The sequence below is a fragment of the Gymnodraco acuticeps genome, unplaced genomic scaffold (assembly GCF_902827175.1).
Source record: "Gymnodraco acuticeps unplaced genomic scaffold, fGymAcu1.1, whole genome shotgun sequence".
NCBI lineage: Eukaryota > Metazoa > Chordata > Actinopteri > Perciformes > Bathydraconidae > Gymnodraco > Gymnodraco acuticeps.
The window spans coordinates 5,833,188-5,846,262 of NW_022992351.1; the positions used below are offsets into that span (position 1 = coordinate 5,833,188).

The following is a 13,075-nucleotide window of genomic DNA, read 5'->3' on the forward strand; positions in this document are numbered from 1 at the left end:
CCGTCAGATCAGTTTGAGCGGCACAGACTACCTGGAGGCCAAGCTGAGCGTCTCACCCTCCAAACCGAAGCCCCTGCCCACTGTGGAGCAGAGGAGGCTGTTCGCTCAGACCGCTACTCAGGTGGCTGTGTCCGTATCCAAGGGCTGCCCCTTCGTCACCTCTCAGATCGGGGTGGTCCAAGCCAGCCCCGAGGTGCAGGAGGACGTACAAGAAGGTAAGAAGAACAAGCCAGCTGTAATAAGGCTAAAGTGAACGTACATAGCACCAGAAGGACATCATTCAAACTGTAGGAGAAGTCAGATATTCAATAGGAGACAAACTCTCACAGTGACACTCCTGCATTCCTCGTTCACAGGTTTGATGACTTCTCTGTTGAAGGGTTTAAAGGATTCAATCCTCCCAACATCAGCTCAAACCGACACTGTCACCCACCTGCTCAAAGACAACATGGGTATGTTTAAAGTTGAAATAAACTCAAACCCTCTATAAGTACCAATTCCACCCTCATCCCAACGTAGCATAGAGCCCTGTTATCTGTCCATTTCAACCCAAGAGCTTTTGTATTTACTGTAGGATAAAATACATCTTAGTACGGTAAAAGGCTGCCTATTTCTTCTCAATGGATTATTAGATAGTATTATTGTTAACAAAATGTGTTGAAAACAAATCATGCTTTTATTATTTTAGGATAGTTAAAGCTAACATGCTTATTGTGCATAATGTAATGCACATTCTCAAGGTCCCCAAGAACCCCAACTCTTTAGTATAAAACAAAAAACAAACAAACAAAAACTGCAGTACTAAGTAAAACATAAAAATGATGTTGAAAAATGCAAAAAAAAGGTTGACAAAATGGTTAAAAATTCACCTGTGAGATGTGACAAAGAAATAACATCTGGGGTCAGGACAGACCCCAGTTGGTAAAATCAAGGTGAATATGATGCAATCTAGTAATACAAGTGTCTTTATTTGTCTGATTAGATTATTCGTTCATTGAGTGCTGTAACTGATTTAAAGTCTGAGCTGTCCCCCTGCAGTCGGCTCCAACTACGACTACGACCGCTTCTTCATGGAGAAGATTTCTGAGAAAAAGAAGGACCATACATACAGAGTCTTCAAGACGGTGAACAGGAGCGCCGAGGAGTTCCCCTTCGCTGAGGATTACTCCCTCTCTGGGCGGGGGGGCTCCCAGGTGTCCGTCTGGTGCAGCAACGACTACCTGGGAATGAGCCGGCACCCACGGATCCTCGGTGCCATCAGGTAAAAGGAGAAGGGGAAAAAGTCAATGTTTGTTAATGCTTTAAAGCTAAATTCAAATTCAAATTCATTTGTCCGACTGCCTTTTTCTCTCATAGCTCTACATATCTTTATTTATTACATGAGAGATACCCAAGATTAAGTCCTTATACACCTTACAATTCATTTTCAGAAAAGTTATATGTTCAAGGACCTGCATGTCACTGACTTCCTTTTCTAACAAGATTACTTCAGGTCAAAATTTGAGATGTGAATGTTTTTTACTGGCAAGTCAATTGAAGTCTTGTGGCATTCAAGTCCAGTCACAATTTTTGATTTCTGTAGCTAAGTCTTATTGATTCAGCTCTTGCAAAAAAGCAAAACTAAAGCAGAATCCAGCTATTATCATGTCCAAAGTCATCTATTTTTCACTTTCCTACCAAATGTATGTCACTTGTATTTATTTGCTACTTAGTGGGTTTTGCAGCTTCTGAAGATGGCCTTCAGATAATATGAAAGAAAACAACAGGACACCTTTAATATAACAGATTATGGGAGCTGAGTGTTTTATGATTCTGTTCTGGCTGTTCTCAGAGATGCTGTGGACAGACACGGGGCAGGCGCAGGCGGGACCAGGAACATCTCCGGCACCAGTAACTTCCATGTGTCTCTGGAGAATGAGCTGGCTGAGCTTCACCAGAAAGACGCAGCGCTGATCTTCTCCTCCTGCTTTGTGGCAAATGACTCCACCCTCTTCACTTTGGCTAAGATGCTGCCAGGTAAATACTGACCTCTGACCCTGACATTGTAGAGAAGTTGATTAAATCTCAGTATTATTCAAGGGAAGTCAGCTCCACTGGTCTCATGGATGTTGTGTTCATTGTGGCGTACAGGGTGCGAGATCTACTCTGATGCAGGGAACCACGCGTCGATGATTCAGGGCATCAGGAACAGCGGAGTCAAGCGCTTCATCTTCCGCCACAACGACAGCCGACACCTGGAGGAGCTGCTGCAGCGCTCCGACCCCAAGACACCGAAAATAGTGGCATTCGAAACCGTGCACTCGATGGACGGTGAGTACTACAACAATTTAACTTTCACTGATAGATCAGATTATATAGATTTCATGTCTATTGTTGAGGGTAAACATACTTATATGTTGCCTTTATTTGCAGAAATACTTGATATCAAATGATTTGAATCAAGATTTAAAAGATGTTAAATATACTGAACAGAGTTATAGGATGGGTTTGATCGTTTTTTAAATTATTTGTACAGATCTTTAGTAATCATTGTTTACCTGCTACACAATGCTTTGCCTTTCTGCTCACTGTTTTTATGTAAAAGATGTTCATAAATAAATGGTAAAAAAGTAAGATCATCATTGTTTACTTTACATTTGTGGCTGTGCGGTTATGGAAATAAACTGCTCACACTAAAGCCAATCTATTTTAATATTTTTAATAAAACAATGTTCCAAGATATCAAATTCACAATGGGCATGTCCAGGTTTTAAAAACCCTTCATGAGTAAAAAATTGGATATAATAATGTGGATTATAAGTAAAGTCCAGCAGTCATTTATGATTCATAGCTAATCAATTCAGTCAGTATTATTTGCCATTAATCACTATCTCCCATGGGAGGAAGTAGTTTTCTCCTCTCAGCTCTGTCTTGGTGTGCCATTACCCTGCTGACAGCTCCATAAACACAAACTGAAGTAGACTAAATGGATGACTGGAACCATATCGAGGAGTATTTTTTAAAACACCGAAACAGAAAGGTTGTGTTAATATAAACACTCTATGATTTGTACATGTAGGAGAGGTATTCATTTTAATATTAAAACCTTACTCTCCTAACTCTGACACAGTGATGACATTTGGCAAGTGAATTTCTTACTGATTGGCTATTTCACACAGTTGGATACACTATGACACTTTTTTCCCTTGGCTTTCAGGTGGTATATGTCCTCTGGAGGAGCTGTGTGATGTTGCTCATCGCTACGGAGCGCTGACGTTTGTTGATGAAGTTCACGCAGTGGGCCTGTACGGAGCCCATGGAGCTGGAGTGGGAGAGAGGGACAATGTTATGCACAAGCTTGACATTGTTTCTGGAACCTTAGGTGAGTAACATTTACAGAAATAACCTTCTTGTCAATTTAATAGTAAGCCAACTGTTTTGTTTAATCTCCATTTCTGAAAAACTGTATACTATTACACCAAAAGTGCAAGGCAAACGGTTTTAAACTGTCTTAGATGAACTGCTTATTTTCTTGGCCAAACTCCCATTTACAGCTGCTTGCTCGAACTGACAGTCATGTTGCCAACATGGCAGCAATAATCATCAACAGGCATGATATTTCTCTCATGTTGGTTAAATGAGGACAAGAGAGGAGTGCGCTCTCATTAGAGAAAGCAAAGGTTTTATCAGCTGGGAGCCGGCTTTACTTCCTCTCTGGTCTTTCTGATAAAACCATCATGAGGTGCTGCTGTGTGTAGCTTTATGATGACTGCAGGTTTCTAGATAGACATCCCTATCTTGTGTGAACTTATCCTGGATTACACTTCACAATAGAATGGTTATAGTCAACTAGACCAGGCAAGTGTTTACCTGGTAATACATTTAAAAAACAAGCTCAAACTCAAATAACATATTACTGTTATGAATCAACACAGAAAACGTGTCTTCATTGAAAAAATAACAAATCAATTATGATCAATTAAATGTGTAAAAGTATATGATTTGGGACTTCAAAATGTAACAGTGAGTTAAGTGTCATTGTGCCGAGCATTATTATTTTAGGAAAAGTAGAAATAAATAAAATGCACAATCAAGTACACATTATGCAAGATAGCCATTTTGCAATTGTTATGTTATTGTTCAGGTTATATATCTATATTAATACTACTGTTATTATAAGGAAAATTATATTTGAAATACTTTATATACTGTTAGGTATAGTTTTATCTATAACAAAGCATATTCCACATGTTTGAAAAATGACAAGGTTTAACTGTAAAAAAAAAAAAGCATTGAGTAAAATGTTTCCCTGTGAAATGTAATTGTGTAGATAAAGTAATATAGTGGAAATACTCAAGTCAAGTTTGTTAGATTTAATATAAGGACCCTGATTCCTTCTAAAGTCCTGCCTCCTCACTCCACACTACCTCTGTCCTTTGTCCCAGGCAAGGCCTTCGGCTGCGTTGGAGGCTACGTGGCCAGCAGCGCCGCCCTGGTGGACATTGTGCGCTCCTTTGCAAACGGCTTCATCTTCACCACCGCCCTGCCCCCCATGGTCCTGGCTGGAGCCCTGGAGTCTGTCCGGGTTCTGAGGAGTCCAGAGGGCCAGGTGCTGCGCCGGTCCCACCAGAGGAACGTCAAACACATGAGGCAACTGCTCATGGACAAGGGCCTTCCTGTGGTCAACTGTCCCAGCCACATCATTCCCATCCGGGTATGAAGGTTCACCGCTGCAACCTCCACCTCCACCTCCACCTCACTCCACCTACTCCTATCCTGACTATTCGAGTTGTTAGAATTTGTATTTAGAGCATCTTTTGGGGAATGCAATTTATCTTAAAATCATCACAGATATAGGAACTGGATAACAGCAAAAGGATACAAATATAGCACTAATAACATATTTCTTCTGTATATACCCTTCAGATTGTAGGTAGTATAATTACCTAATGTTATGATATAACATGCTTTTATGCACATCCCTTAGATGTTTTTTGTTTGTGAAATGTCCCAGTTGGAAAGGCTGCATATGATAAATATTGAATTGAATGAGAGCTGAATACATGTAGCTGCTTTAGTTTCAGGTTCCGGGTATTCTGCTATGGCTCACTGTCACACACTATTAATGTTACATTTGTAATACTGTAAAATCTCAAAATGTCTGCAGTGAAAAAATCCTGAAATCTACTCCACAGAAAGTGTGCCACTGGAATAATTAGCCTTTTTCATTCATCAGTTATATTCAAACCAATGATCTTAAAAAGCGATTATAAGCCATTAAGATAATTACATTTGCATTGAAATTAAGGAAACTTAAATCTTTTTGTGATATCATCAGTCATGACCATGCATCATGTATTGCTAATTGAATCATACATTTCTAATAAATGTTTTCTGAAATGCATTATTATATTATTAACACAGAAAGTTATTAATATGATTTCCCGTGGCACGCTCTTGAACCCAGCAAGTCGATCACATACATTCTGTGTATAATAATGAAGGCTTTAACTACATGGCTCACATCACTTTTCATGATCCATTTCCTAGGTGGGCAATGCTGAGCTGAACACCAAGGTGTGCGACACCCTGCTGGAAAGACACAACATCTACGTCCAGGCCATCAACTACCCCACAGTGCCTCGTGGGGAGGAGCTGCTGCGCCTGGCTCCCTCTCCTCATCACAACCCCGCCATGATGGAGTACTTTGTGGGTGAGTGGGATCCAGAGTTGTTCTAGTAAATGTCCCAATCAAGACAACAGGACACAAAAGCCAGTAAAAGTGATTCATGTTCATCCATTCGAGAGTGATTACCTTTTAAGATAGAGATTTAAAAGAGAAATACATTCTGGCATTTCATTTTTCATTCTAATGAGGGTTTATGTTTGATTGACAGATAAACTGTGTGAGGTGTGGCAGGAGGCGGGGCTCCTGGTCAGCAGCCCGGCCACAGCTTCCTGCACCTTCTGTGCCCGCCCGCTGCACTTTGACCTGATGAGCGAGTGGGAGAAGTCCGTCTTCGGAAATATGGAGCCACAATACATTACTGTTATGGCATAATACCAAAGAACATGTAGCAAGTTACACAGCCAGCAAAAAGGTGCACTGAGAAGAGTGCTGAACTTCTGACTTTGTTCTTGTGTTTAAACCTGCTTTATATAGACTAGTATACGTTTTCCTGTATTTATGCTTACTAAATTATATTTGCTGTTATGGATATGATTACAAATAATTGTGCCTTCTTTATTTCAAAAGCACAAAACCTGCACATTGGACACTTTCTTAAATATCTTATCTAGGTGTGATTGTTTGCATTAAGCAATATTTTAAATTCATTTTTGCATGATTTCCTTTATATCATTATCTGTTGTTTATGTAACCACAATAATCATATTAGTGATATTTCAGACATAGTTAAATCTGTTCATAAAATACGGGATAATAAAACATTCAATAAAACGTGTGGTGTTATAATCCTCAACCATTCACATATTCCTCTCAATTTCAACATTTGCTGCAATTAAGACAATGCTGAAAACTATAACACACTATTTTGTCAATGCTCCAAAATGAAGTTAAATTACATAAAGACATAATATGTACTTATCAAGCCTGCTATCAAACTGTGTTAAATCGACTTACACATGAAGATTTCATAAGGTTTAGGCACTGACATGTCTACATTATGTGAGTTTCGGACTATAAACACTAGTTGATATTGCAGAGGCTGGCCTCTTCTCTTTTGACCCTTGCCCTCAGTCTGCGGAGCTCTGCGTTCTCACCATCCACAAGGAGCCCACTTTCGATCAGTGTCCAGGCTTTACTGAGCTGCTGCTCCCCGTAGAGTTGAAGCGCCCCCCGCAGGAAGCACTCAGCCAGACGCAGCCTCCCTAGTCCAGCCTCCACACACTGAAGAGCCTGTTTCCTGTGAAGCTCCAAGGCCTGACAGAAGTCCTCCAGAGCTGCTGCCTCTCTGGAGCAGAGCACCATGCTGCGGCCCCGCCGACAAAGATCCTCTGCCCTGACCCGGGGGTCATCTGAGCATCTGGTCTGGGACCCACTGTGTTTCTTGATAACTCGGTCCAGGTCGGATACGGCCCGCTCGTGTAGGCCCAGCTGAGCGAGGCAGGCGGCCCGCTGCCGGAGATACTGGAGTCTGTGATCTCCTGCTGCCTGTACGGCCACAGAGAGGAGAGAGAGGGCCCGGTCCCAACGGCCACCTGAAGACACACTGCTCGCCTCCTGAGCTGCTGCCTGTTACAATATACATACAGAACAATACCTTTATACACTTTATTTATATATAAATACTGCTAATTTACGATACCTTATCGAGATTCAGGAAATATGCTGTTGCCCTGTCTTATAAGCATTGTATTGATGTTCTCCATCATTGTAAACTACTTTGGAATATTTATTGTGATACCTTCAGAGAGAGAAACCTACATTGATGGAAGTGACATGGCAGTTTTGCACGGTTTTGTGTAGTTTTAGCATTTTAAAATATATTTTAGCCAGCCCTGTGTCCAACCATAATAAGGGAAGTAAATAAGAATGATAGCGTGTGAAAAAAATCCGACAGATGAGATTACATTTGGAAATGAGAAATTATCTTGAGAAAAGATTCGAGGAGCTTCACAGAATTAAAGAGAGACAGAAAAACAAAACCATGAAGACAGTTCAGTTGCTACATCTAAGACTCTTGAACACAAAACAACAAGCGATTTATATTTGAACATATCATAGATCTTTTTTCTATTTTATAAATATATGTTTTTTCTCTAGCAACTCTTGTGTGATGGCTTCCATATAGCCATCACACAAAAGTTCTGGCATGCACCAAGCTGAATTCAGGATTCCTGCACGTACAGTAGGCTTACCTGTGCCATGCGTTTCCGCTGACTGAATGGGATCAGGGCCAGCAGGGGGGGAAGACTGGATGCGTGTTTCTCAGTCAGTTTGCTGAGCCGGCAAGCTGCGCTGTGGTAGTTCTGCTGCCAGGCCTCCACCACGCCCACCCGGGCCTGGGCCACTGCATCTCTTGGCTCCTGTCCAAACACCTGGCACAGATGAGCGGCTGCTGCCTTCACTTCACCTGAGCAGATGGACCAGAACAGCAGGTGGAAGGATTAGAGTCAACAAGGAGCCCAAGGTTCAATGGTCCACACAGCCTGAACAATCTCCTAACCAAACTACATTCAGTGACATCAAAGATCCCCCTGGGAGTGTTAGAGGCAGAGTTTGACAAAGTTCCCGGCTCACCTTTGGCTAGGAGTATGTCCACATAGAGGAGATGCCATCTGGGCTCTCTGCAGTCCGTCCTCATCAGAGCTCCGACAATTATAAAAGCCTCTTTGAGCTGCTCTTCATGGCAGGGGACAGTGTTAGTGAGCAGGAGATCTGACAGATTGCTCCGACAGAATTGATGCAGCCAATCACAGACGAGCTTCCGTGCCTTGTCATTAAGAGACAGGATGTCTTTGATACCCATGTCAGGGTTTATCTGAAGTGCTGCCAGGATATCATGAGTGCATTCCTGAGAGGGAGAGGCAGTATTAATGTTACAGTTTATGAATGACTTATCAGCCAAAATGTAAAAATGTTTGTAAAAATATAAAACGCCATTTCATCCCCTGAAATACTGCCATTCTTTTGTGTCCAAATTATCCTTTTATTAGTTCTGTTATATTGAGTATTGTATGCGGTAAGTATATTGTGGCAATTTTTTCCTATGGGCATGTTATGGCAGTATTATAGAAGATACTATTATGAGCTTCCTGAAATTCTAGTTTACCTTTCACTGCCATGCAGCTAATTATGTGTAAGCTCAAAATCTAGAGGCCAGGGGAAATGTTTTATTATTTTAAGTACTGTATTAAAGAACGTTTTGACTTAAGAATACCTTTTGTTGGTTCAGCATGAGATAGGTGAAGCCTCTCCCACAGAGGGCCTGAGGATGTTTAGGGTGCTCTTTCAGAATAGCACTGAAATCAAAGATGGCCGTCTTTCGCTGGCCCAGCAGTGCGTAACACCTCGCTCTCTCCAGTAAAGATTCTGCTGCCTCACCACCTGGAAACATACAATGATATGGTTGGTCTTACCATATTCACACTAATCATTTTACATGTTATCGACTGATCCATATTTAAAGACGCACTAACAATAAATGAAGAAACACTGATCAAAAACACTCTTCATTAACTGCAGCCAAAAACATAAAAAACGTTCAGTTTTGAGCCAGGCTTTCTCTTTATCTCTAAATGAAAGTTTAACCAACTTTTAATTATGTCAACAATCAGAAACAGAACAGTAGCAACTACATCAATATCTCATCAATCACATTCTAATCACCAGAGGCCATGATAGCGATGGAGAGATATGCCACAGCCTCCCTCATGGCGCTCTCCTCTTTAGTGCCCTCCAGGATGCGTTTGGCAACAGAGTGGCAGTGCGCCTGCAGCAGAGCCCGGTCCTTCTGTTGTGCCACAGCCAACAAGGGGCGCAAGCAGCTGGTATCGCCACACTGAATGAGCTTTTTCAGCAGCTGCAGAGAAAAAGGACAGTAAAGGAATCTGTATCTCTTTCAATGAAACATTTGTAAAATAAGGAGCCCAAATGAATGCCTCTGGACCTCACTTGTTGACCCACATACCTGATTGGTGTCATAAAGAAAGCCTCTGTGCAGCTGCAGCAGGGCGAGGCGAGCCAGGATAGGTGCCCGAGGGTTGGTGGGCCCGATGGAGAGTAGTAGCCGGTAGGCCTCCTCCACCCGGCCAAGCTGGTACAAGGCATCTGCTGCCAGAATCTGAGACCCATCAGCACCGGGCTGCAGCTCCACCAGCAGCGCAGCCAGGGATTGGACACCAGCAGGAGTCCTGAAGCACAGAGCAGGCAAAAGTGCAACACTGAGAACATGCATGTTGGTGAGAAAACTCAAATGAGGATTTCAATTAGAAAATGAATCATAAAATGAATGAGACTAATCAACATTTTCCCCAAAAAAGGCGTATTCAGTACACTGTATGACAAACATTATACCCTGATCTGTGGTTGTTTTTCTTTGATTGTGGCTTATCCCCCTGCTGGGGCTGCTGGGAGTCTTCACTGGTCCTGGCTTTGTGCTCTGCTGCCCCCTCCAGCATGACCCGTCCCTGCTCCAGTAAAACAGTGAACAGCAGCCCCCGGTAGTTCCATGGCACCAAGCAGCGGACAGTCAGCGCTGTTTCCTGAGGGTGCAGCCCGCTGGCTGTCACATAGTCTAGAGCTGTGAGGTAGTTTGATCCCCCCATCATGCGCAGGAGCCCCCTGCCACAGAGGGCCCGCACACAGCTGGAAGGGTGGGGGGCATCGTGTTCAATCACAGCCTGGAAGTCTTCTAACGCCCCCTTGTGGTCGTCTGAGAGAAGTCGTGTATATCCACGGAGAACCTGCACTGTGTTTTGATAGCTCTGCTGACCTTTGGCCGCCGCTAGCTGGCTGCAGATGGAGAGGGCCTCTTTGTGTTCTCCTCTGAGGAGAAGACAGTCGGCCAGCCGTACCCGCAGCTCCCTCCCTCCCCCGTCAGCCTCTAAGTGGCACAGGGTCCGTAACCGAGTGATGACAGGGTCCAGTAGTTCAACTCCTTCAGTGGACCGCAGGTCTGGGCGGAGGAGGACCCTCTCTCTGTACCCAGACAGGCCTCCCTCTGCCTGCTGACGGAGATGGTTACGAGCAGCCAACCCTGTGCCATTATCTGTGAATAGCTTTTGAAAATAAATCCGGGCATTGGCAGGGTGGGTCTCAAACGCCTCCCCCAGATCCCTGCAAGCCTCTGCAGTCCGTCCACCAGCTGACAAGCAGGCAGCTGCTCGACTGGTTAGGAGCCCAGCTCTTCTCTCAGGAGTGACCTGGAATGACCTTTCTGACAAGTTCTGACCATCATGATGCAAGAGAGCTGAGTAGACCTCTGCACTTTCAACAAACCTGCCACTCAAACACAAATATGCTGCTTGAAGCTCCTGCACTTCTCTGTTATCAGGTGAGATAGCCAATAACAACTCTAAAATTGTAGAAGTCTCCACATCTAGCTTCTCCTTGTCCTTTGTTGTAATTGCACATTCACTGTCAAATGTTAAAGAGGGATGTATGTGCAGTACTTGGTCTACAAAGGCCTTCACTATTTTGGGTACATGCTGAGCTTGTCTGCTTTTGACCATTGTGACAGTTTCAGATGTGTTACTCTTGTAAGCTTTGAGATAAAGCATCAATCCCTTAACACTGTGAGGTTCCGAGAACAAGCAGGCCAGGGCACCAGTTAACATCAACACCATGCGAGAGGCATCTTTTGGGTAAGGGTCTCGCATCCCTTCAAGCAGAGCACTGCAGCGAGCAAAAATCTCCTCACAGCCATGCCCTCCACTCTGAAGGAGAGACTCCATCTTGAAAATGGTTGCAGACAGATTGTTGGGGCAGAGTGTGGATAGAAACACAGCTGCAAGACCTTTATTAAGAGCCTCAGCAGGGGGGTTCTCCCCATGACTGTCGAGCCAACTTTCCAGAGTAGAGATCACCCCATCCAGGCCGGACTCTAGTTTCCGCATGTGGGACACGGTGGAGGCGGCGTGGGTCCTGAAGGCGGACATGTAGAAGGAGGTGGCCCTCCACAGATCTCCAGCCCCCAGGAGCCTGTCTCCATCCCCACAGAGCTTTGAGACACTGACTCCAGGTCGGACCACAGCTGTCATGGTCAGGCAGCAGAGCCCCTCAATCCGTTTTTGCAGCTGATCACAGTGATGACAACATTGATGTCAGCTGAAAAATAAATATTCAAGTTATTTTTCCCTTTCAAGTTAGTATGTTTAATAGCAGAGTTATCATTAATAATAGATGTGTCATATTCAAGAATTATGACAGTGTGAACAATACCAGGACCCTGAAACTAAAGCATTCAAAGGAAACTCAGCCATCATTCATTCTTATAATTATCTGGTTCACGCTGCAGTATGATACTGATGAAACGTCCTCTTAAGCAACAATATTATGGTCTTAAGACTCACTTAATTACTTAGTGTCAAGTATGTTAGAAAGTCTTAACCAATTTAAAAATAGGTGAACATTATTCATACTGGAATTGTGTTGAAACTATATTATATTTATATATATAGGCCTATATTATACATATATATATATATATATATATATATATATATATTACCCTATTACAATAACGTAAGCGATGTAGCCTACAGTACAAAATATGATTGTGGCAAATTCAAGGACATTACACTACCCTAAAGACAACAAAAACGAGTGCACTACTATTAGATTGACAAACAAGTTAGAAAAAGGTCAGAATTAATCAAATGATTCCTAGTTTCAACCTTTATATATACAGTCTATGGTTTCAACAGATGATTTGCATAATGAAAACCTAGCCCCCTTGTGAGGGGCGGGATGCTTTTGTCTTTCTCTGGCCCACCTGCTTGCTGCTTTGCATTTTGTTGTAAACAGTAGCCTATACCAACAAAACTTAAACTTAATTGTTAAACGACTTACCAATACGGTCGTTGTCAGTTCATTTTCTGTGGTTGAAGGTCCGGGCCCTATTTTTTGTAACTCAATAGCTCTTGACTCAGAGTTACCACGGCAACACGGTGTCCGCTCAAACAACAAAAGTGCAGCGAAGTTTTTTGGGGTTAAGAACAAATTCTTTAGCAGGTGGAAAGACACAGAAAAAGCAATAATATACAAACCAAGCAACTGAAATGTGCTTCTTATCGCGGTAAACTCCTCATGTCTCTGTCCTCTGTTGATGGGACGTTCCTCCACGCGTCCGGTTGCCCATGGAAACTCCTAACGCCTGTGCTCATTGGAAGAGACGCAGCTCGTAGATTCACTGCTTAAAGGCAGCGATCAAATCTGCTCCTTTTCGTAAACAGAAAACGTAGACAGAAAAAGACAGTGAATGCTTATAGGAGTGCTGAAAGCTGAAAGCATGAAAAAAAGTCAAATCCCAGGCATTTTTACAAAGAAAAAGCTCTAAGGTAAAGTTGTCTTATTATCTAGCCTACATAAATAGCCCGTCCATATGAATGTGATTGAAAAACATTGTAAAAA

At 42.8% G+C, this 13,075-nt stretch overlaps 2 protein-coding genes across 3 annotated transcripts in view; one reads left to right on the plus strand and one right to left on the minus strand.

Annotated features, from left to right (window-relative positions):
- alas2 (aminolevulinate, delta-, synthase 2) overlaps positions 1 to 6,209 on the plus strand; it is an 8,060-nt gene extending 1,851 nt beyond the window's left edge. The window contains exons 2-10 of one of the 2 annotated variants that reach the window (XM_034209086.1): positions 1 to 215; positions 357 to 452; positions 1,039 to 1,261; positions 1,832 to 2,016; positions 2,131 to 2,310; positions 3,197 to 3,361; positions 4,425 to 4,693; positions 5,530 to 5,692; positions 5,877 to 6,209. The exon at positions 1 to 215 is cut by the window's left edge and continues 131 nt beyond it. In XM_034209086.1, coding sequence (XP_034064977.1) covers positions 1 to 215; positions 357 to 452; positions 1,039 to 1,261; positions 1,832 to 2,016; positions 2,131 to 2,310; positions 3,197 to 3,361; positions 4,425 to 4,693; positions 5,530 to 5,692; positions 5,877 to 6,040 — 1,660 coding nt within the window. In that variant the 3' untranslated portion in view covers positions 6,041 to 6,209. The remainder of the gene's footprint in view (positions 216 to 356; positions 453 to 1,038; positions 1,262 to 1,831; positions 2,017 to 2,130; positions 2,311 to 3,196; positions 3,362 to 4,424; positions 4,694 to 5,529; positions 5,693 to 5,876) is intronic. The other variant, XM_034209087.1, reaches the window with a different exon arrangement.
- Positions 6,123 to 12,822, minus strand: ttc34 (tetratricopeptide repeat domain 34). The gene is made up of 8 exons (XM_034209085.1): positions 12,515 to 12,822; positions 10,019 to 11,770; positions 9,633 to 9,855; positions 9,332 to 9,524; positions 8,883 to 9,049; positions 8,243 to 8,516; positions 7,861 to 8,075; positions 6,123 to 7,234 (listed from the first exon to the last, which is right to left on the minus strand). The coding sequence occupies exons 2-8, from the start codon at positions 11,701 to 11,703 to the stop codon at positions 6,689 to 6,691; spliced, it is 3,303 nt and encodes a 1,100-aa protein (XP_034064976.1). The 5' UTR covers positions 11,704 to 11,770; positions 12,515 to 12,822; the 3' UTR covers positions 6,123 to 6,688.
- Positions 12,823 to 13,075: the final 253 nt, after the last annotated feature.

Coding starts and splice junctions, on each gene's coding strand:
- ttc34 (XM_034209085.1), bottom strand. CDS start 11,703: ATGACAGCTGTGGTCCGACCTGGAGTCAGTGTCTCAAAGCTCTGTGGG. Junction 9,856..10,018: donor AAAAACAACCACAGATCAGG/GTATAATGTTTG, acceptor TCTGTGCTTCAG/GACTCCTGCTGGTGTCCAAT. Junction 8,517..8,882: donor TCATGCTGAACCAACAAAAG/GTATTCTTAAGT, acceptor TCTCCCTCTCAG/GAATGCACTCATGATATCCT.